The sequence below is a fragment of the Haliotis rubra genome, unplaced genomic scaffold (genome assembly GCF_003918875.1).
Source record: "Haliotis rubra isolate DU_JTF1 unplaced genomic scaffold, ASM391887v1 Scf56, whole genome shotgun sequence".
In the NCBI taxonomy this organism is placed as follows: domain Eukaryota; kingdom Metazoa; phylum Mollusca; class Gastropoda; order Lepetellida; family Haliotidae; genus Haliotis; species Haliotis rubra.
The window spans coordinates 1,043,530-1,065,728 of NW_025767257.1; the positions used below are offsets into that span (position 1 = coordinate 1,043,530).

Here is a 22,199-nt window from a genome sequence, read left to right on the forward strand (position 1 = left end):
AATATTTCATTATTATGTCCATGGAAAACATTATATATAAAGCTGTCCCTTAGCCGCAAGTTCGTCATTTCTTGTGCGTTATAATGACAGGTGTGATGATACAATTGAGAACTAAACTTGAACAGCATGCTTCATATTCTGTAGGGATTCTGCACTTTTGTCCCCAAATCCAGATTAACCCGGTACGATGAACAGACAACCAAGTTCTATCTGATGTTCAGACATTCCAACCGTTGGTATGAAACCCGAAACTCTCTGCCTCTTGAACTGTGAAACGTTTTTATTAAGCTTTGTTTCAAATAAAAAAGGCTACTAAACCTTTTTCCTACACTCAAGCAATTTGGGCTGAACTAATAGTTTACAGTACTTTTCTGACTTGTTCATATAAGCATTTGATTAGGAATCACGACAAAGTACTGATGATACAGATGATGAGGAATTCCATGAGGCATAATGGTTTGGATTTTTTGCATTTGCCATTGAATGTTGTAACCCGAAGCCAGATAAAAAAACAAACAGCATATGACGCTCCTTAAAAAGAGCATGCTGAATCTCAAAAGTTAAAAATATTGACGCAGAGACTTGACCTGCGATAGTTTTGACTGTTGTTAAGTTGAAGTCATTTGACTGATATTTTGCAAATATTTTATGCCCGTTTCGTTTACTTCTATCGTATGCGAAATGTTAGCACAACGTGTTGATATTTTAAACCCATATTAATAGATACGTAATATGTACCAAACATGTCTACTTGTTTCGGCACATACGGAGACATTTGCGAGATGAAACTGAGAGGAGATCAAGAAATAATAATTTGATAACTATATTGTCTTGTCCGAATCTTGTATTAAAGCAACAAAGCCGAACGCATTTGCATGTACTTTAGAATATCAAAACGGATTGAAAACAAAAATACATTTCGCGGCCACAAGGTGTAACTCATGATATGTTTCTGTCCACTCTACAATGACATAACAACACTAACTCCTTCATGGTAGCCGAAGTTATTGATCACAGAATATGTCAGTGCGATCAACCTCAGTTGTTGTACTCAAACCATAATATCCAAATATTTATAAACTCGTGTAACAAATCATCGCAAACGAAAATAGTCGGTAACAACCACGTAAAGGTGGCACCCTGAATTCATCTTGCGACATTAGACCATTGTATCTTGTTAATGTTAAACATTGCCTACAGTGCAAGACTGACCTTACCCTAAATGCTGAATTGAGACATTAACTTATTCAGTCGGATTTCTGTATAAAATACGTACTGTCACACGTTGGATTTATGCTTAACTCTTACTTTACTACACTCTGTCCATTGCATGTGTATTTTTAATGTTTTTATATCTATTAAAAATTCTTTGTTTCAAATATGCAAACACATTAGGGTTTATTGATAATATACATTTGCTAACAAACAAATATATATACATATACATAACCTATAATCTATACGGGATATTACGAAAGTTTATTGAGCATAATGTCGAATTCGTGAGAGATGTTTCAAAGAAAAGTACACATTATCCCTAACGCGATCCTCGACAAACGCATGGTTTATAACACACTGACAAGAGGGTTGGAGTCTCAAATGTAATGATAGATAAGATTTTAGAGCAATTAATTCGATGCATCTCTCAAATACCCTTAATGGTTAGGTCAGTACGAGGAAATAACATCAAAATATTCAAATTCTGGTTTGGGGCCCTGCTTGAAAAATACTCTCGCGGGATGATCATTTTCAGCCATGTAGATGAAATCATTCCTGTAAATCCTCCTGACTTGGTCCACGTCATTGAATGTCAGTTGGTGAAACGCTAATGTGAATGCATCTATTTTGTTATATGATGTAATGTTCCTTGATTCGTCATAGGCTCTTAACACCTTATTCAGCATTACCGGATATTCAATCTTCTTGCTCTGTCTTGCACTGTATGGATATTTCATTCCTATTGAAATATATCCCCATATTTGCAGCTGTCTCCACATTCTTCTTAAAATAGAATGATCACTTAAACAGACAATCTCATTCTTCCTCGCAAATGCCCTCCTTACAATGCTTTCAATTTCATATCGGTCGTAGCGAGATTGAATGTCACTTAAATGTGGTACTGGCCTATCAGGTCTGATCATGCTATACAAATTAGCCATATCTTGTAGAAAGGATTCTTCTTTCCCTACAATGTCATAGCGGACAGAACACAGATCACACTTTGGAATTATGCCTGCCCACTTCCTGTTGTATGGTGTTGATTTGACGAAGCGAGCGAACTCTTGAAAAGTAACGTTATGTCCACATTGTTTGTTCTTTAAGGAAGGGGATTCTTTAAACTTTGAAATAATTTCTTTACCAATTTCGAGGTACTGTTTACTAGGACTGAGGAAGTTATTCACGTAAAACCTGAATAGCTGCCAGTAAGGATTTTCTGAAAAGAAAACCTTTAAGGATGTCTTCAGGGCGTTCTGAAGTTCCATTTCTGTATGCCAGAGATATTTTCCGTGAACACCCTCTATCATTTTGGAATTGGTATTAGAACGTGAGCGACGGTAATTTTCATCCTGCAGCCATATGTCAAGGTTATGGGTCCATGATGGCACATCATCCTCATTCAGAGGACAGTAGATGATATCCAGAGAAGGGATATGCCAGAGTTGGGATGCTAAAACGGCCGTTGTGTCAACCGGTTTCTTCGTAGTTTTTTTCTCAATATTGTCGCATACATATCTGATGTGGTCGCGACGTTTTGTGTAGTTCAGGTCAGCGTCATTCTGAAGATAAATATTGTTTAGATAAAATGACACATAGGACAACATGTTTCTGATGCCATTGCATGTTCTTGCAATAGCGACATGGCATGTGGTAGAGAAAAGTTTGCTTGAGAATCTGTTCATTCTCAGGTGACAAGTGTTGTAAGGGATGACTTCAGAAGATAGGAAGACCATGTCAAGGAACAGTTATGTATTTTGGGACGATTTTACTCTTGTATTTGATTGGTTGTAAGTTACAATTTTGTGTCCGAGAGCTCAATATTGCCTTCATAAAATCAACAATTACTCTTACTTGTATTGTATTATTTATGTTTACTGATCAACATTTTTTCTGAAATTCAGGAATTTGGAGAACCTTCAACACGGGACATACAAGTAAGGGTTCTTCCGTTGTACTCAGCAGTGCATTGAACATTGTCTCTGGCTGTGCTGTTCTCTGGGTCATTGCCTTTGCCTGGAAGTGATGACGGGTTGCTAGAACAGATTCACCTGACTAAAGTATTTTGTCAAAATCAACAAATACCATGTTCAAAGCGGCAGTGACCTCAATTCAGTCACACACTCATACGGGTATCAAAGAGATGTACAATGAAGATATGTGGCACACACTTTAGGTGATATACTCATAGAAACGAATAAGAGAATTCATGTTAGTACAGGTGTTCCTATATGTATTTCCAGAATTTCACTCACAGTGCAATACATACCTTGTGAAGAAACCTGGAAAAGAATAAAGGAACAGTAGTACTTTCATGTGTTCCCGTATTCGTTTCCACGAGTATATATTGTCATTACATGGGGGTACTGTTAACAGTACCACAGCACTATAGTTTGGAGAGGAGATTTATTTGACAAATACGCGGAGGTATCACACATACGGCCATGTAGTTATACTGAAGTACACAGGGAATACAACGATCTTTATATTAGTTCATAACACACAAAATTGGTTATTCCGGGAATCCTTTTCCACTAAAATGGACGAAATATCCTTGGCTATAATCACGATATACCCACTAATATTCAATAAGTCACAACTGTATTGTTCGTGAAGGTGTTGAACCCTATCAAGATTATCTATCGTGATGATTGTATGGATATTCTGTCTTCCAGTGGTACACTCCATTGTGACCCTGCCAACATGTCTTAGTGTATACACATGCCAGACAACTACATGCCTCTGTACAAGAAACAAAACTACAATCATTATTTTACAATGTCTTTACAACCGAAACTGTAAACACTAAACATGACATTAAGACACGCAGTACTCACCCAATGTCGAGGCAGGCTTTGTTTCAAGATAATTATTCATAAATGCATGTAGCACCAGACCAACACATACAATTCCAAGAAGTACATAAAGTTTCAGCAGACACCTTTGTATGAGCGCCATGATTCCTGAAATTCAGTCATACATATATAGTCATTGAAATGCACACTAAGGATATGCATGTCATATTGTTAAGGTGAAGCATTGGTGAGTGAACTTGTCCAGATTTTTATCTATGTGTTTTTCGTCGTATGTAGGAATACATTGACTTTTATACTCGTACGCGATGAATTCATAATGTACTCACCTCTACAACCTGAAGTATGTTTTCTAATATCCTACCTTAGTGTTTAGCATGAACAGATTCTAGATTATGCTTATTTAACTCTCAACGCGACAAGACTAAGGACTCAGGACATTGAGTTCATTGGGTGATACATAACGGGGCGATATTGTGAACAGTAATAAACTGTATACCTTAATGAAAAGGAAACCTTCAAACTACATTAGTAATTTTAAAGCCGTGTTTAGAATAACCTTTACTGTGGATTATGCCAGTTTAAAGGGTTAAAGCGTGATAGAACGGTTGAACGAATAACGGTTAACATCAGGTCTACATGTTGTGCCACGTGTCCTTATTTGTGGACTTGCCCTTGCCTTATGGTTCATAAGCTGATTAGGTATTCCTCTTGCTGTAGTCACTTACTGACTTGGGGATCATCTGCTGACACAACCTGTGATAAGTTTGTCCCTAAGACATATCGATGTCATTCTACAACTCTTTATCGAAGATGAAATGGAGATAAAATCTGGGCGTGCTATCACTTTCAAACGTCAAACCTGATTGCGTGACCACCGTCAATATTCAATATATATAGTTAAGGTATGTGTATAAGACATTTACTCCCCCGTGGAGATCCAGTCCATGGGCCGTGATACCCTTGGCAAAACTGTCCAGAGGCATTTTCTGAAATATTTTCTCATATGTCATAACCTTCCTTTAGAAAACCACTTAACTCGGAACGAATCCTCGCGTATATATGAGCAACTGTGAATATATATGCAGTACCTTAATCTGATTTCTTAGCCATGTATGTTGCATATTGCCTGTGCATGACATTTTCATTGTTGAATGAATTCCCATGCATGTCTATCACCACATGTGCATTACAAGTTCACTGTTGAATGGTTGTCCATGTGTGTTCATCATTGAATGTGTATAGCAAGTTCATTGTAGGGTTGTAAGTTGTTGTCCAACATTACATGGATATAACATGTTCCTTTTTGAATGATTTACCAAGCATGTTTATCACTGAATGTGCTTAACAGGTTCACTGTTGGTTGTCCATGTCTGTTCATCATTGAATTAATAGTTAATTGTTTTAACGTTGTATATTTCCATTGTTGAATTGTTCAATGATTGTTCATAAGCGTTTATCATTGACAGTACTAATCAAATTAAGTTTTGTACGATTGTCCATGAATGTTCAGCACTAAATGTGCATGGAAAGTTCATTGTTGGCGGAGTTCCCAGGTATGTTACAAATGATGTCTGTTGTTATGTGGCAGTCAGTTTTATTGTCAAGAAATGTTACAATATATACATGTATATTACACTATTTCTCAACAATAATCAGTTGTCAACACTGTATTGTTTTCTAATGTGAGCAGGGTATGGAAATTTCGATATTTTGATATTTTAGAAGACTTAGGAATAAAATGTAATCTGGAATGTTTAAAGACTATGTTTAAAGACTATATAAAGAGCAAGGTTATGTCTCCATTATCTCACACATCTTACTATATACCAAGACCAAGACCAGAGGTGCGTGAAGCCATTTGTTCATGTGAGTGTGCGTGCGTGCGTGCGTGCGTGTGCGTGCGTGTACGTACGTCTATGTGTGTACGTACGTGTGTGGTACAAGTACGGGCGCTTAAACAGCGCACTGACATTGTGTACCAACAAAAACAACACGGTCTTGAGGTAAACAATTTGTCTTCAGAGAAAAACTGATGACATAGCTACTCCTGTTTTACAATTACATCAAAGTAAGAAAACCCTGACTGGGGCGCTTGCTTGAAATAGACGAGCCCTGGCCGATCATTGTAGTCGAACAGATAGAAGTCATCCGCATAAAGTGCCCTTAGAACATTTAACTCGGACAAACTTAAGACGTGGTACGCCTGTGCAATGGCATCAAATCTATTTGACCTTGACATGGGAACGGATTTTTGATATGCCGTCAAAGCGGCGTCCAGTAACTGGGAGTACTCCAATGAAAGACTTTCTGCCTTGGTGTATGGGAATGTTATATTGTTACTGATGTAGCCCCAGATCTGTAGCTGGCGCCACAGTCTCAAGTACATCGAGTAGGTGCTGATACAGGTGATGTTATTCTTCCGAGTGAAGGCTGTTTCAACGTAACCTTCAATAATGCTGAAGTCGTATTCCAGCTGGAAGTCCTCGAAGTCGGAAGCCATGTCAGGAGACTTTAACTTGTTGTACACATACAGAGTATCTTGTTCGAAGGTATCCTCTTTTCCAATAACGTCAAAATCTATTCCACAAACATCACAATGGTTTACTGTTCCAGCAAAAGAAGTATTTCGCTTCGACGAAATTACGAACTGTGTGAATTCTACAAAAGAAACATTTTGGCCACACATCAGTTCGTCTTTTGTCAGAGATTCTTTGTGTTTCAATGTAATCTGTTTGCCAAGTTGTAATGATTCGTTACTTGGCACAACAAAATTGTTCACATAATATTCAAACAACTGCCAGTAAGGATCACGACTGTATATTACTTTCAGGGATGAGTTGAACATGTCCATAAATGTTTCTGTTTGTTTTCCTTCTCCCGTCACTGTCTTTTCCTTGGAGCTTTTAAAATGCATCCAGTCCAGGTTATAGCTGGACCTCGTACTGGACTGACTTCGCATCCAGATTTCAAACGTCTTCTTCCATGTAACCGTATCGTGATTCTCCAGGGGACAGTAGAGTATGTTCAGTGGTTTGAAGTGCAAAAGCTGATCCGCTGATTTCTCTCTCGCTTGGTTTCTCAGTTCTGCAGCATTACATACATATTCAATGTGTTTTCGCCTTCTCAGGTACAATTTACCTAAGTCCGCCTGGAACATACCAATATGATAGTAGGTATAGTCAAAGTACTAGTGCTATATACTTTCACTGATAAATGATAGGTATGGTCAAAGTACTGGTAATAAATGATAAGTCAAAGTACTGGTGTTATATGTATTCACTGATAAATGAAATGTCAAAGCACTGGTGTTATAGGTAAATGGTCAAAGTACTGGTGTTATATGTATTCACTGATAAATGATAGGTATGGTCAAAGTACTGGTGTTATATGTATTCACTGATAAATGATAGGTATGGTCAAAGTACTGGTGTTATATGTATTCACTGATAAATGATAGGTATGGTCAAAGTACTGGTGTTATATGTATTCACTGATAAATGATAGGTATGGTCAAAGTACTGGTGTTATATGTATTCACTGATAGGTAAATGATAGGTATGGTCAAAGTACTGGTGTTATATGTATTCACTGATAAATGATAGGTATGGTCAAAGTACTGGTGTTATATGTATTCACTGATAAATGATAGGTATGGTCAAAGTACTGGTGTTATATGTATTCACTGATAAATGATAGGTATGGTCAAAGTACTGGTGTTATATGTATTCACTGATAAATGATAGGTATGGTCAAAGTACTGGTGTTATATGTATTCACTGATAAATGATAGGTATGGTCAAAGTACTGGTGTTATATGTATTCACTGATAAATGATAGGTATGGTCAAAGTACTGGTGTTATATGTATTCACTGATAAATGATAGGTATGGTCAAAGTACTGGTGTTATATGTATTCACTGATAAATGATAAATGATAGGTATGGTCAAAGTATTCACTGATAAATGATAGGTATGGTCAAAGTACTGGTGTTATATGTATTCACTGATGAAATGATAGGTATGGTGATAAATGATGGGTGTCAAATATGTATTCACTGATAAATGATAGGTATGGTCAAAGTACTGGTGTTATATGTATTCACTGATAAATGATAGGTATGGTCAAAGTACTGGTGTTATATGTATTCACTGATAAATGATAGGTATGGTCAAAGTACTGGTGTTATATGTATTCACTGATAAAGTATGATGTATTCAGGTATAGGTATGGTCAAAGTACTGGGTGTTATATGTATTCACTGATAAATGATAGGTATGGTCAAAGTACTGGTGTTATATGTATTCACTGATAAATGATAGGTATGGTCAAAGTACTGGTGTTATATGTATTCACTGATAAATGATAGGTATGGTCAAAGTACTGGTGTTATATGTATTCACTGATAAATGATAGGTATGGTCAAAGTACTGGTGTTATATATGTATTCACTGATAAATGATAGGTATGGTCAAAGTATTGGTGTTATATGTATTCACTGATAAATGATAGGTATGGTCAAAGTACTGGTGTTGTTATGTATTCACTGATAAATGATAGGTATGGTCTGGTGTTATACTGGTGTTATATGTATTCACTGATAAATGATAGGTATGGTCAAAGTACTGGTGTTATATGTATTCACTGATAAATGATAGGTATGGTCAAAGTACTGGTGTTATATGTATTCACTGATAAATGATAGGTATGGTCAAAGTACTGGTGTTATATGTATTCACTGATAAATGATAGGTATGGTCAAAGTACTGGTGTTATATGTATTCACTGATAAAATGATAGGTATGGTCAAAGATAAATGATAGGTATGGTCAAAGTACTGGTGTTATATGTATTCACTGATAAATGATAGGTATGGTCAAAGTACTGGTGTTATATGTATTCACTGATAAATGATAGGTATGGTCAAAGTACTGGTGTTATATGTATTCACTGATAAATGATAGGTATGGTCAAAGTACTGGTGTTATATGTATTCACTGATAAATGATAGGTATGGTCAAAGTACTGGTGTTATATGTATTCACTGATAAATGATAGGTATGGTCAAAGTACTGGTGTTATATGTATTCACTGATAAATGATAGGTATGGTCAAAGTACTGGTGTTATATGTATTCACTGATAAATGATAGGTATGGTCAAAGTACTGGTGTTATATGTATTCACTGATAAATGATAGGTATGGTCAAAGTACTGGTGTTATATGTATTCACTGATAAATGATAGGTATGGTCAAAGTACTGGTGTTATATGTATTCACTGATAAATGATAGGTATGGTCAAAGTACTGGTGTTATATGTATTCACTGATAAATGATAGGTATGGTCAAAGTACTGGTGTTATATGTATTCACTGATAAATGATAGGTATGGTCAAAGTACTGGTGTTATATGTATTCACTGATAAATGAAACCTTATGACCATATGGACCATATGAAGTGTGCTGTAACAAAACCTGGGTGATAAATGAGAAAGTGATAAGTGCTTCTATTTGTCCTTATATTAAAGATGTGGTAAAACACAGCCATTTGATATCGACTGAGAAAGAGAGAAGATGAATATCAATCGTTAAAGTAAACAGCGACGTTCTGAACATGTATCTGTGTTACAAGTTTCTATCATGAACACATCAATACTCTCCATAAATGTTTGTTCAAAAAGAGAGAGCGAGAGAGTTTGGGGTCCAGCAAATGCATCAACGAGTCGCTGCCTTAAGATTAGCCACAATCCGGAATACAATCAAGGAATTTCTGGAAATGGAAAATCAAATTCGCGGAATTGGGTCAAGTTGAAATTTATAGACGTTTTACTTATTACTCGTTCAGTGAACAGCCAATTATCTGGCACTGGTTTACCCAACTGTTTCAAAATACAGAGACCAGTGAAACCGTCTACATGCTTCAGAGCCTAGAAACTTTAAACTAGAATTGAAGGAGCCCGGAGTGTTAGGTTTCATGTTTACATCTATGCATGAAGATCCAACATAGTGATCCGTAATTATGCGTTTGATCAATTAGAATGGCACAATGACCACCGTTTATAGCAGCAATTTTTGGAATATTGGAAAGCTTTAACCTTTTTTTTGGATTACATCAATTTTACATTCTCGTATTCCCGTACTTGACTTTGCGCACTCACGTCTCTTCATACATTCCACATTCCACAACACAGATGTAAACATGTATGGCATTATTGAGTGTTTCAATATATTTGTGTGTGAATTGCGCACCTTATATTGTATGCTGTGAACTGGTTCATCCGAAAACTGATCAGCTGAAGGCAGCGTTTGAATTCTTGAAGTCGTAGTTCCAAGTAACTGTGGCAAACCCACGTGGTCCACCACGTTGGGACTGTAACGATCTTTAACAGAAAGTTTAACACATCAGCAAATCTGATCTATTCTAGTGGGTCTATATGTAAAGGATAGTAGGCTTGGTCACTATGTAGAATTTCTTAGTAGATGAAAAGCAACTGGCTGGGATTTGGCACAGATTGTGACGTTAATATGTTTGCATCTAAAGTGCAATATCACAATATTGGAGGACTCTTTGAAAGAAGGTATAGCTCGTTTACCTTGGATGTTCTATTCTACGTTATCTTTTACCTGTAGATATGTTCATTAGACTTTCATTCTGAGTTTAGATGTTTCAATATATTTACCCGATACATGGTACATTATAAAGGCATTTCTGTTATCGATGAAAGAAGGGAGGTAAGACTACGTTAAATGTATAGGGACATCTACATGGGTATGCCATGGTTGAATTATACCTCGATATCTCCATAAAACACACGACACATGGTCGTAGTAATATGACCCCGCACTTGTTCACCTTGAACCCGACGGACTTACACATTCATAGCTAAGTCGTTCTTCAAAGGATACATGTTTGTCTGAATGAAAACAACTCACAATCTACCATGTAAGTCGCCAGAAGGACAGCCACGCCCATCAGCAGGAGGACAACTGACTTCGGACAATGACAGATCAATGAAATGCATCTTCTGCTGCTTCCAACCAAGCGTATCATCATTTGCACCAGAAACCTTTCCAAATGTACATACACTGATATCAAAATATAAAAATAAGTTTAGTGTCACTAGAATTGTTTCATTAATCTGCGTATTAGTACAAAATGAAAAACAATATTCGATACTACACTGATTAGTTAAAATACAAGTATTCGTATTCAGACTATTTAACATGGTGTCACTATGAATTTGAAATATTAAACATCTGTAAATCATGAGGTTAAATTGAAATCAGATTTCAAAGTCTTATGAATTTTCTAGGCTGTCGGTAATATCTATTTATTTTTCATTTTCTATTTTTTCTAGGCGCTATCTTGCTGGTTGAGGGTGGAGATTTGGAACACATATAGCACTCTGGAGATTTTACTTTACCTTTATTTTGTACGTCTTGTCTTGTCACTCGCTCTATTGCCTCAGTCTTGAAATTCGTAGTTTCGGAGATTCATATACATGTAAACTCAACCTCAGTTGCGATTCAACTGCTACAAAGACACATAAAAATAATTTGTGTTAAGATTAAATATTAGACTTGCAAAGAGCAGCATTCTTAGAATGAGTATATAAAAAGCAGCGAAAATATATGTATACTGAATCAGTAGCAGCAAACTGGCTTGTGTTCAAAGTAAAGTACGAAAGTAAACTAATATAAGGAAACGAATGGAAAGGTACATATATTGTACACTCTTCAAACAAGAAACTCGTCTGTTGATTGGATTGCCCTGGTCAGTTACAGATTTCATTTCGATTGGGTGATACTAGGATAAAACTCAGCATGGTGATAGGCATATGTTCTGTGGACATAATAGCAGTACTGTACGTCCAGGACGGATGTTCCGATCACTTCCTGGTGTGACCACTGTGTGTTCGCATAACTGCTGCTGACTGCATAAATCTACGGGGTGTGTCCTGAGGAATTGTCCTCCATTCTTCCTGATAAGCAGGATATGTTGTCTTGGATGTGAACGTCTTAATACAAATACCTAACTTCTCTTCTGAGTTCCTATCTGACGCACGCCATATAGCTGGAATATTGCTGAGTGCGGCGTAAAACTAAACTCACCCCTATCTGACGTAGACGATTCCTGATTGTTTGGCCCAATACCCCAATCAAAGCAACTCCTATCCAACAGTCTCGGTAGCAGTGGAATGGGGATTACGCTCATGACGGATCCACATGCAGCGATCTTGTGTAGGTGTGGTGACCTTGGTTCAAATTCAGGTGGGTATACTGCAGTCATGAACGAGTACACGGGGGTGCTCTGACTGGAAGTGTTCATTAAGACTTTCTATTGCGATTGGCCGCATTTAGAGTCGGCATTTCCCCACTTCAAATAAGTCAACAAACGTCCGACAAAATGTTGACTGACATTTGACGTTTCATTGTCACAGCACAGTGTTGTCACAACTTGCACATGCATACACTTCTAGTTTCATTGACACAGCACAGTGTTGTCACAACTTGCACATGCATACCACTTCTAGTTTCATTGACACAGCACAGTGTTGTCACAACTTGCACATGCATGCCACTTCTAGTTTCATTGACACAGCACAGTGTTGTCACAACTTGCACATGCATACCACTTCTAGTTTCATTGACACAGCACAGTGTTGTCACAACTTGCACATGCATGCCACTTCTAGTTTCATTGACACAGCACAGTGTTGTCACATTTCCATACCACTTCTAGTTTCATTTCCATGACATTTTCGTGCAAGTACTGCGTGAAGCTACAAAAGTTGCAAATGGTTGCGCTCTACACCATTCAACGAACATTTGACTAATATTGTTCAATATGGAATATTGCATTTGTATTGAAAGTTTCCCGAATACACAAAATCAACATTCTCATGATGCATTTCTGTATTCTTTTTGAAAGTATATATAACAACCACTATGAAATGATGTCTGTATATATATCTGCAACAGGGAAGTTATTAAATTTGAAATTTATAAGTAGACAGTTATTGAAAAAGTAACGATTGTTCACACATCTTAATCCCCTTCAGTCGAAAGTTCTACCTTTGATTACCTTGGCACTGTGTCCTTGTGTTGAGATTTTATCAACAAGTATGTCTAGCTAGCCACAATATTAGGCACACTTTTACTTTTGACACATTCACCCTAATACTGAATCGACAAACACCTTCTTAAACATTAACTTTTGAGTTGTTAGGATTTATGATGAAATCGCAAAGACAAACCTATAATAAACCTACTTACAATAATTAAGTTACATAAATCCAAATTACATTACATATACCTACCTTCTGGACCCGTCGCCTTGCAAGTGTTTTGAGATTACGCTTAAGCTTGTAACATGTGTCCAGCTGGGAAGTTTATACTAGAGAGTGGTCGATCATTTCACTGTCAATATGATGTATGTTATTGTTCTAAACAATGCTAGTACTCAGTACGGTATTTCCCTCAAGAAAGGATTACATTGTATGCACCAATCAATATATTGGGCGCTATGGGAGGCCACATATGGCGGTACATGCAGCTCTTCAAATCAATAAAAGATAAATAATTTGCCCGTTTAAAGTTAGTTGCTGAACTTAATCACATCTGTTAAGTTTATTTTATGAAGATTATTTGCTAATATAGTACATTTTTCCATCAATTATACTTCTTCTTCTTCCTCCTCTTCTTCTTCTATATACACTGTCTTCATGTTATGCCATTAACAATATTTTAATTTACACAAAAACAAAGATGCAAAAATGTAACAATGTTCAGTGATTTCATGAACAGAAAGGTTAGGAAAGAGATATATTAAAATCAGAAGTGTGTGGTGATCCAGTATAGTTTCGTAATTCTTTAGGCAGTCGTGGGAACGCTTATCGCGTGAGGATGACAGAAATATTCACAGGTAACTTTGAAATGCCTCAAGAAATTAAAAGGATAACATGTCATTTTTATGCAAGATACATAAAATGTACTACTTTCACAGCGACTCACAGTTCATACATCAAAACCGCCTTATCCACAGTTTAGCCAATGTAGCAGATGTTTCGAACAGCATGATGCTCGAGGGATCTTCAAGTGGGATACCAACGTAAAATGCTTAGGCGGAAAAATCGTTAATTATGCCACCAGTGTTTTAGTACATAGCGGGGCATATTATAATGTGTGGTTTACAGTTGGTGTATTGACACACAGGTCACGCGTGGAAGGTATGGATTGTGCTTACACGGAGTCTTCAGGTTGTAGTGAACAAAAGTATCAAACGAGGACGAGTTGAATAATTCATTAATGGGAAACATAAATGTATATTATCGAAACACAAGAAAGAAATACAAAGAATATTTAAAGGCAAAATATACATCTGTGCATTAATTAAGCACCACCCTATTTTGAAAATAAGATGTGATGCTTCAGAAAAGTTAGAGTATTGCCATCAATTTAATCAACCTGTAGTTAAAGAAGCTTTATCCACTGACAGTTTTACAAATACCATAACCTATTCTATTCTTTATGAAAGAATATGTTGATGAAAATGTGATGGGACTGAATTTTTACTCAAAATAACTATTCCTCTCCTGCTCAAACTACACAATTAAATTAAGTTTTGACTAAAAATAACAATTCTGTTATATACCAAGATGACATTTACACATCAAGTAAGCTTTAATTATGCATAATCAGGAACAACCGGAATGTCAAAGATTCAGACCTTTTCCCAACAATTCAGATTGCTAATTGACAAAAACCGAAAAAGGCCACATTAATTGTTTGTAAAGCAACTTTTACTGCATTTTACAATTTTCCTTTTTTTTAGTTTGACTGTAACTTTTCCTAAATCTTAGTTTACAAACTTTCACCCATTCACAATAAATAACGAATCTATAGACCACACAACAATCAATTATTACTTTCACTTTTCAAAATAAGGTAACTTGTTTTAGGACAGAAAAACACCTGTTTCACATATAGGCAATTATCCTAATTAAAATACATGTTAATTTCAATGATGTTTTCGTTTTTGAAATTATAAAGGTTATTTTTGGGAAAGAGTTGAGAATTTCATTTCAGACAAAATTAATTGGTAAAAATATAGGGTGGTGCTTAATTTATGCACATATGTATATAACATCGTTTAGCAAACTCGACACCGGGTATTTCTGTTATATTGGATGCGAGACTTTGTGGTTGTCATCAGTTTTTTCTGTAACAGGTTTGGTTGGAATAACCCATATAGCAGCATATAGAATCAAGGTCTCACAACAAAGATTACGTCATGACTGTCTCCTTTGTCCAATGGGGTGGTTGTGAATGGCTGCTGGTGCAGTACGTTAAAGGTCGAATGTTGTTGTAATGATTCGAGATAATGTTCTATTTGTTTGTGTAGTTCTGTCACCTGTAATGTCCCCATGCATGCACTACTGCAGTTCAGTGGCGGTAGTACGTGTATCCTTTCTATGTTGCAAACTTTAGTTCGCGAACCCTGTTTTATTACCTACGAGGGCGAACATATCGTGGTTCATATTTTTCATACGATGCACTAGGCATGATAACGTGACGTCATGAACAAGGCCATGACGTCACGTTTCTTCTGTGACGTTGCGTTCTATATGCGGCGACGGCGGGTAGCCAGCCGGTGTTCGAAATCAGATTTGGGTTTATTTTCCTCAATTGGACGACTTCGGTAATAAATAGAATATTATATTCGTGCCCATATCATACTTTGTTTACGACACTCGTGCCTAAATATCGGTATATCCCTCGCTCTCGCTCGGGAAATACCAACATTTAGGCACTCGTGTCGTAAACATGGTATGACATGGGCACTCCTATAATATCCTCTATGTAGTCCAAGGGTAACTACAAATAGTCACAATGACATTTAAGTAGGCTTTACGTATGCAATCACACAGCGAGTGTTACTCATGTATACCCATCTGTGCTGTTTCGTATTGCGTCTATCGGGAGTAGATAAACAGTCTCAGAATGACTACAGCTTCGACAGCGCTTCCGACACCCTCGTTCGACTGACCAGCTGACGCTGCGTGTAACACTGCTGTGAGTGTATTGAATAGTGGTATGTAACTCCGACAGCTGAGTGTGTTTATGGATGTATAGCACTAGAATCCAGTTTACGTGAAACTGCTCAAGCTATAAAATATGAGATATAGGACCCCAGAACCATACATATGGACATCTTGAAGACCTAATTAAAATACTGACATTTATCTGAACGTAACAGTACAAAGATGCAGTGTCGAACACACACCAAGTTGAGTATTCCTCTTCCCTAGGACGGGTCATGGAGCTTGAAATGACCCATCACCGGGTTCAAACTGTTTTGTATCTTCTATTGGTCTTGAAATTAAAATGAATTAGTTCTTTCTTTGTTCATACACCTCAGTGTCAATTTCTAAATACTGGTACGGAATACATATATGTTCACTTCTTGGTGTAATTGTGTCACAGATACACTGAATAGATAAGTGAGAAGGCGTTGACAAATGACTTGTTATTACGGAATCCCAACTCTTACATATAACAGTTCGAGACACCACGTAAATGTGTTCTGCACACAACTTTACATAAGTATGTATATTCTCAACATTGCTCAAACTGTATCAATGTATCAGTTTACTTACAACTTATCAACGACGCTTGAAATATAAACGGCGTTCGAACAGAGATACTGGAAATATACCGTTCCCCATCGACAATAATCAGATGATGAACACAATGACTCACAAACAACAGGGTGAGGGCAGGTACTGGAAATAGACGCCGTTACCCTTTAACACAAATAATAATCAGATGGAGAACACCATGACTCACAAACAACAGGGTGAGGGCAGGTACTGGAAATAGACGCCGTTACCCTTTAACACAAATAATAATCAGATGGAGAACACCATGACTCACAAACAACAGGGTGAGGGCAGGTACTGGAAATAGACGCCGTTACCCTTTAACACAAATAATAATCAGATGGAGAACACCATGACTCACAAACAACAGGGTGAGGGCAGGTACTGGAAATAGACGCCGTTACCCTTTAACACAAATAATAATCAGATGGAGAACACAATGACTCACAAACAACAGGGTGAGGGCAGGTACTGGAAATAGACGCCGTTACCCTTTAACACAAATAATAATCAGATGATGAACACAATGACTCACAAACAACAGGGTGAGGGCAGGTACTGGAAATAGACGCCTTTAACACAAATAATAATCAGATGGAGAACCTTTAACACAAATAATAATAACACAGATCAGATGATGAACACAATGACTCACAAACAACAGGGTGAGGGCAGGTACTGGAAATAGACGCCGTTACCCTTTAACACAAATAATAATCAGATGATGAACACAATGACTCACAAACAACAGGGTCGGGGCAGGTACTGGAAATAGACGCCGTTACCCTTTAACACAAATAACAATCAGATGAAGAACACAATGACTCACAAACAACAGGGTGAGGGCCGGTATATGATATAGACACTGTTCCTCTTTAACACAAACAATAAGCAGATAATCAACCCAATGATTCACACAGCATGTCAACTTATGACTTGGATCTTTACGAGCTGCACATAACTCCCCGTTATCCTCTTAAAGTGTACAAATATCGGTCTCTCTCGGCACAGCTGTTTTCAGTGGCGTGTGACACTTCGCGGTCACAGTCTGCCTTCATTGGGTGATATGTGGCCATCGATTATGTTCACAGTGTCTATCGTGCTAAACAAACACCATACTTGTTATCAACAGGACTGACACAAAACACAGTTAACCCCGGGGATTGTATAACGAACTGTACTGACTGTCACAAGGTCCGTACCACCAAAGCTGTTAATCTCATGAACATGGGTGATCATACAGTAACCGACTATTGGCAATATCCCTCTATCCGTCATTTCAGTTCAGCTTGTAACCAAAATATTTTACGGTACCTAGTAGTGACAATTCCAGCCATAGTGATTCCTTCACGGACACGATGTCTTTCAATAATGAGTTAGTATTTTATTGCAGAAAGGTTAAGGATGATGTACAAATCCAAACCAAAAGATACGGGCAAAAACGCTATTATATGATATGAATACACACTTGTACTGTAGCGCAGGTGGTAGCACACTACAGGGACGATGGGACTCAAGGGAACCACTGTTGTCTTTCGCGCTATCAGCGCACCTTGAGCTATCCACGATGCTCTACGATGTCCAGGTACGAGAAGTTTGAATGTGGGCTTTGTTTGAAGTATATTACAGCGGGTCGGTCGGGGTAACTGAAAAGATGGAAATCAAGAACATAGGGACTTCTTACAGCACCTAAATCGCCCAGGTTGAGGTCAAAATATGCCTGACCTATTGCATCAAATCTGTTTGACCTTGACATGGGAACTGATTTTTGATATGCCGTCAAAGTGGCGTCCAGTAACTGGGAGTACTCCAATGAAAGACTTTCTGCCTTGGTGTATGGGAATGTTATATTGTTACTGATGTAGCCCCAGATCTGTAGCTGGCGCCACAGTCTCAAGTACATCGAGTAGGTGCTGATACAGGTGATGTTATTCTTCCGAGTGAAGGCTGTTTCAACGTAACCTTCAATAATGCTGAAGTCGTATTCCAGCTGGAAGTCCTCGAAGTCGGAAGCCATGTCAGGGGACTTTAACTTGTTGTACACATACAGAGTATCTTGTTCGAAGGTATCCTCTTTTCCAATAACGTCAAAATCTATTCCACAAACATCACAATGGTTTACTGTTCCAGCAAAGAAAGAATATTGATTAGTTGACTTGAGGAACATTGTATATTCCTTAAATGTAACACTATGGCCACACATCAGCTCCTCTTTTGTCCGAGATTCTTTGTGTTTCAATATAATCTGTTTGCCAAGTTGTAATGATTCGTTACTTGGCACAACAAAATTGTTCACATAATATTCAAATAACTGCCAGTGAGGATCGCGAGTGTATATTACTTTCAGGGATTTCATTAATGTTTCGTTTCGTAGTTCAGTCTTCTGGAATGTTGGAAACCTGCTTTTAGAGCTTTTAAAATGCCTCCAGTCCAGGTTATAGCTGGACCTCGTACTGGACTGACTCCGCATCCAGATTTCAAACGTCTTCTTCCATGTAACTGTATCATGATTCTCCAGGGGACAGTAGAGTATGTTCAGTGGTTTGAAGTGCCAAAGCTGATCCGCCCAGTTTTCTCTAGTTTGGCTTTTTATATTTTCAACATTGCAGACATATTTGAGATGTTCGCGTCTCTTCCGATAGATATCTTCGGCGTCCTGAAATTAGATGAGCATTCAGTTAAACATTATAAAATGTCCCGAGATAATGTTTATAATGTTTCGACTCAGGAGTGGCTAATGTGGAAAGGCTTACCCTTTTTGAAGCGGAAAATGGAACGTGCAATTCCTTCACATCGGATGGGAGAGGAGCAATGTTTGAATGACTTAATTCCTTTGCAAATCGTGCAGCTGGCCTTCCTTTGTAGTCATCTGATTAAAAGAGTGAAGATAAGTCACAATATAATCATACAAAGTACTGATGTTACCTATGTATATGATACAGTGTTTCAGGTGAGATTTCTTATGGGTGTGGAAAGGGTTTTGTCGTTTCTATTTGGCGTCACTGTTTATTTCAGTGATATCAGCCATGTTAACCCAATATTTGATGAACAACGGGATTGTTGCTAGGAGAAGACATAATTCACGTCGATAGACATGGTTCCATAGATTGTGTACTCACGTAGTATCGTCTCAGTAAATGAATACATTGTCCATCCCACCACTGTCCCCAGTACAGCAAGCACAAGCACCGAGGTCACCGGACGAAAGCGTAGTGTTGACATTAATAGTCTCCGGCTTGACCACAAGGTTTGAACACCCATCCCTTCAACCTGAAGCCAAATTATCTTTATTCAGAGGCATAAATGCTCACTATTAACAACTTGGTTTGATAGAAACAGGAAGTCTTTAACGAGAGGAATTAACATGGACGATTGTCCAAAACGTTGTTAGACTAAAGACTTCCCTTTATAGGAACACATAGCACATAATGATAGGAATATACACACCTTCATGGAGGAATGTCTATGATTATCCTGAACTAGATCGATACATCTTAAAGCAATATTATGAACATACTGTGATATCGGCCACACACCCTTATGGACCCACCCGATGGGTCTCCTACACGATTCCTTCGGTCTTTGAAATCAAGAGTCACGATTCGTCAGAACACATGACATTTTCCCAAGGTCGGTTATTCCCGTGCAGTTATTCCCTGTATAACTAATGCCTCTGATTCAAATAGCGTGCAATAAGCTGTGGACTTTCTTCGGATTTCTTCTTGCCACATAACAAACGTACTTTTACTTCACGAAATTAGTTGACCTTCCAGTAGTTTCACCTCAAAATCTCCTAACTTTTTGCAAAGTACGTTTCCTTCTGCCAGGAGAGCATTGAACCTTTTCGTGATGTACAGACGACTTCTGGTCTATCTGGAGTATATCAATGGATCCATTTATACTCAATAAAAAGTGTATCTATAAAAGACACACCAATGATTTCAACCCCCACATAGCTATATATATTCATATCAAAATCATGTTCGTTTGTATGATTCTTTTGATCATAACTGATGGCAGAGTTTGTGTTTGTCGGAATATATTGAAGCAAGTAACGTTTGACGAGGGTGCATTGTTGCTACCTTTCAGATGACTGTAAATTTGACCTCGCGACATTAGACAAAATCTATATGGACAACGGTACATCACTGACATCCCAGACAGGGTTGTTGTACCACATTTCGATGGCCATCCTGTGCACACAAGACCAGTCTTCGTGTACGACAATACAAGCCACATCATGTACGTGCTGTTGGGGATTTCTTAGAAGAAGTATCAATTCCACCTTGGCCCACCATGAGTCCAGATCTCGCATCCAATAGAGCATCTTTTGGACATTATGGGTCGTAGAACACACAAGAGAGATCCTCCAGTACAAAGTCTCATGTAACAAGCCCTCGATAAAAAATGTAACGCAATACCTCAACGTCAAATTCAACGTCTGACACAGTCAATGAGACACAGGGTCGAGGCTGTATGTTGTTGCAGCTGGTGGAGGTTTCGCCAGTGATTGACACTGTGCTCGGTTATTGATGTTTATGTGATGTCTTAAGGATTCTTGTTAACGTCATACGACCATATTATCTGTCACTACAAAATAAGTCAACTTTTTTGCCATGCTTACTTCTGTGAATAAACTGCAGTGTTTCGTTCTGTTTGTGTTTAGATTTGCCATTTAATCGTTTGGGGTCAGTTTATCCAGAGGTATGTATAAGTTCATTTGATATGGTCAGTGGTAACATACTAATACTATGGCATATTTCTGTGTTGTGATACTTTTTTTCCATGTGCATATAACATTCGAGCTCTCGTTTTATACCACAGATTCTATATATGTGCCTTGGAACGTAAAACATGAGTAATTGACAAGATGGAATGTTAGCTCGCTCACTTTCGGAATGAAAGTGTATGTATGGTCAAATGACAAAATGACTGAAGATATGGACAGTTTTGGTCATATGCCAGTTTGCATTATAGTATGGTGAAAGTAATCATTCATGAGTGAGGTATTCATACACACACGTGACTTCCTCCTAACACATTCAGCTTTGTGTTTTAATATTCAGTTGAACAGCGGAACCATGTTTCAGCGTTACTTATCACACACATATAGCGTACAGACACACGAAATTACTCGACCGACTGATCTCAAGACGTTCGGGCACAATGAAATACAATTCAGAAATAACGAATAGAGGAAATGTTAGGGACGAGAGGACAACTTACCTGAACTTTTGTTGCGTCACCTAATGTTCCTTTGTTGTAAATCTACTGCTGATGTGTAACATCTACTGTTCACTTATACTGTTTACTGTTCCCTGGCTGTACTATCCGTCAGTCACTTGCTTCAACATCTACTGCTGATGTGACTGTATGAAACCGATGCTGGTTTGTGCGATCGATTTTAGTGGAGTTTCGAAGCAGCTGGCTAGGCACTTCAGTCTAGTTACACAAATAAGTCTCAAATTTAATGAATACAAGAATCAATCCTCTGCACTGCTCCTATA

General features: G+C 37.8%; 1 protein-coding gene across 1 annotated transcript; it reads right to left on the reverse strand.

Annotated features, from left to right (window-relative positions):
* Positions 1 to 6,072: 6,072 nt before the first annotated feature.
* On the reverse strand, positions 6,073 to 21,030 carry LOC124253982. The gene is made up of 6 exons (XM_046687836.1): positions 20,988 to 21,030; positions 19,446 to 19,561; positions 19,147 to 19,348; positions 18,377 to 18,786; positions 7,170 to 7,179; positions 6,073 to 6,608 (listed from the first exon to the last, which is right to left on the reverse strand). Exons 1-6 carry the CDS (start codon positions 21,028 to 21,030, stop codon positions 6,073 to 6,075), a joined length of 1,317 nt encoding a protein of 438 aa, XP_046543792.1.
* Positions 21,031 to 22,199: the final 1,169 nt, after the last annotated feature.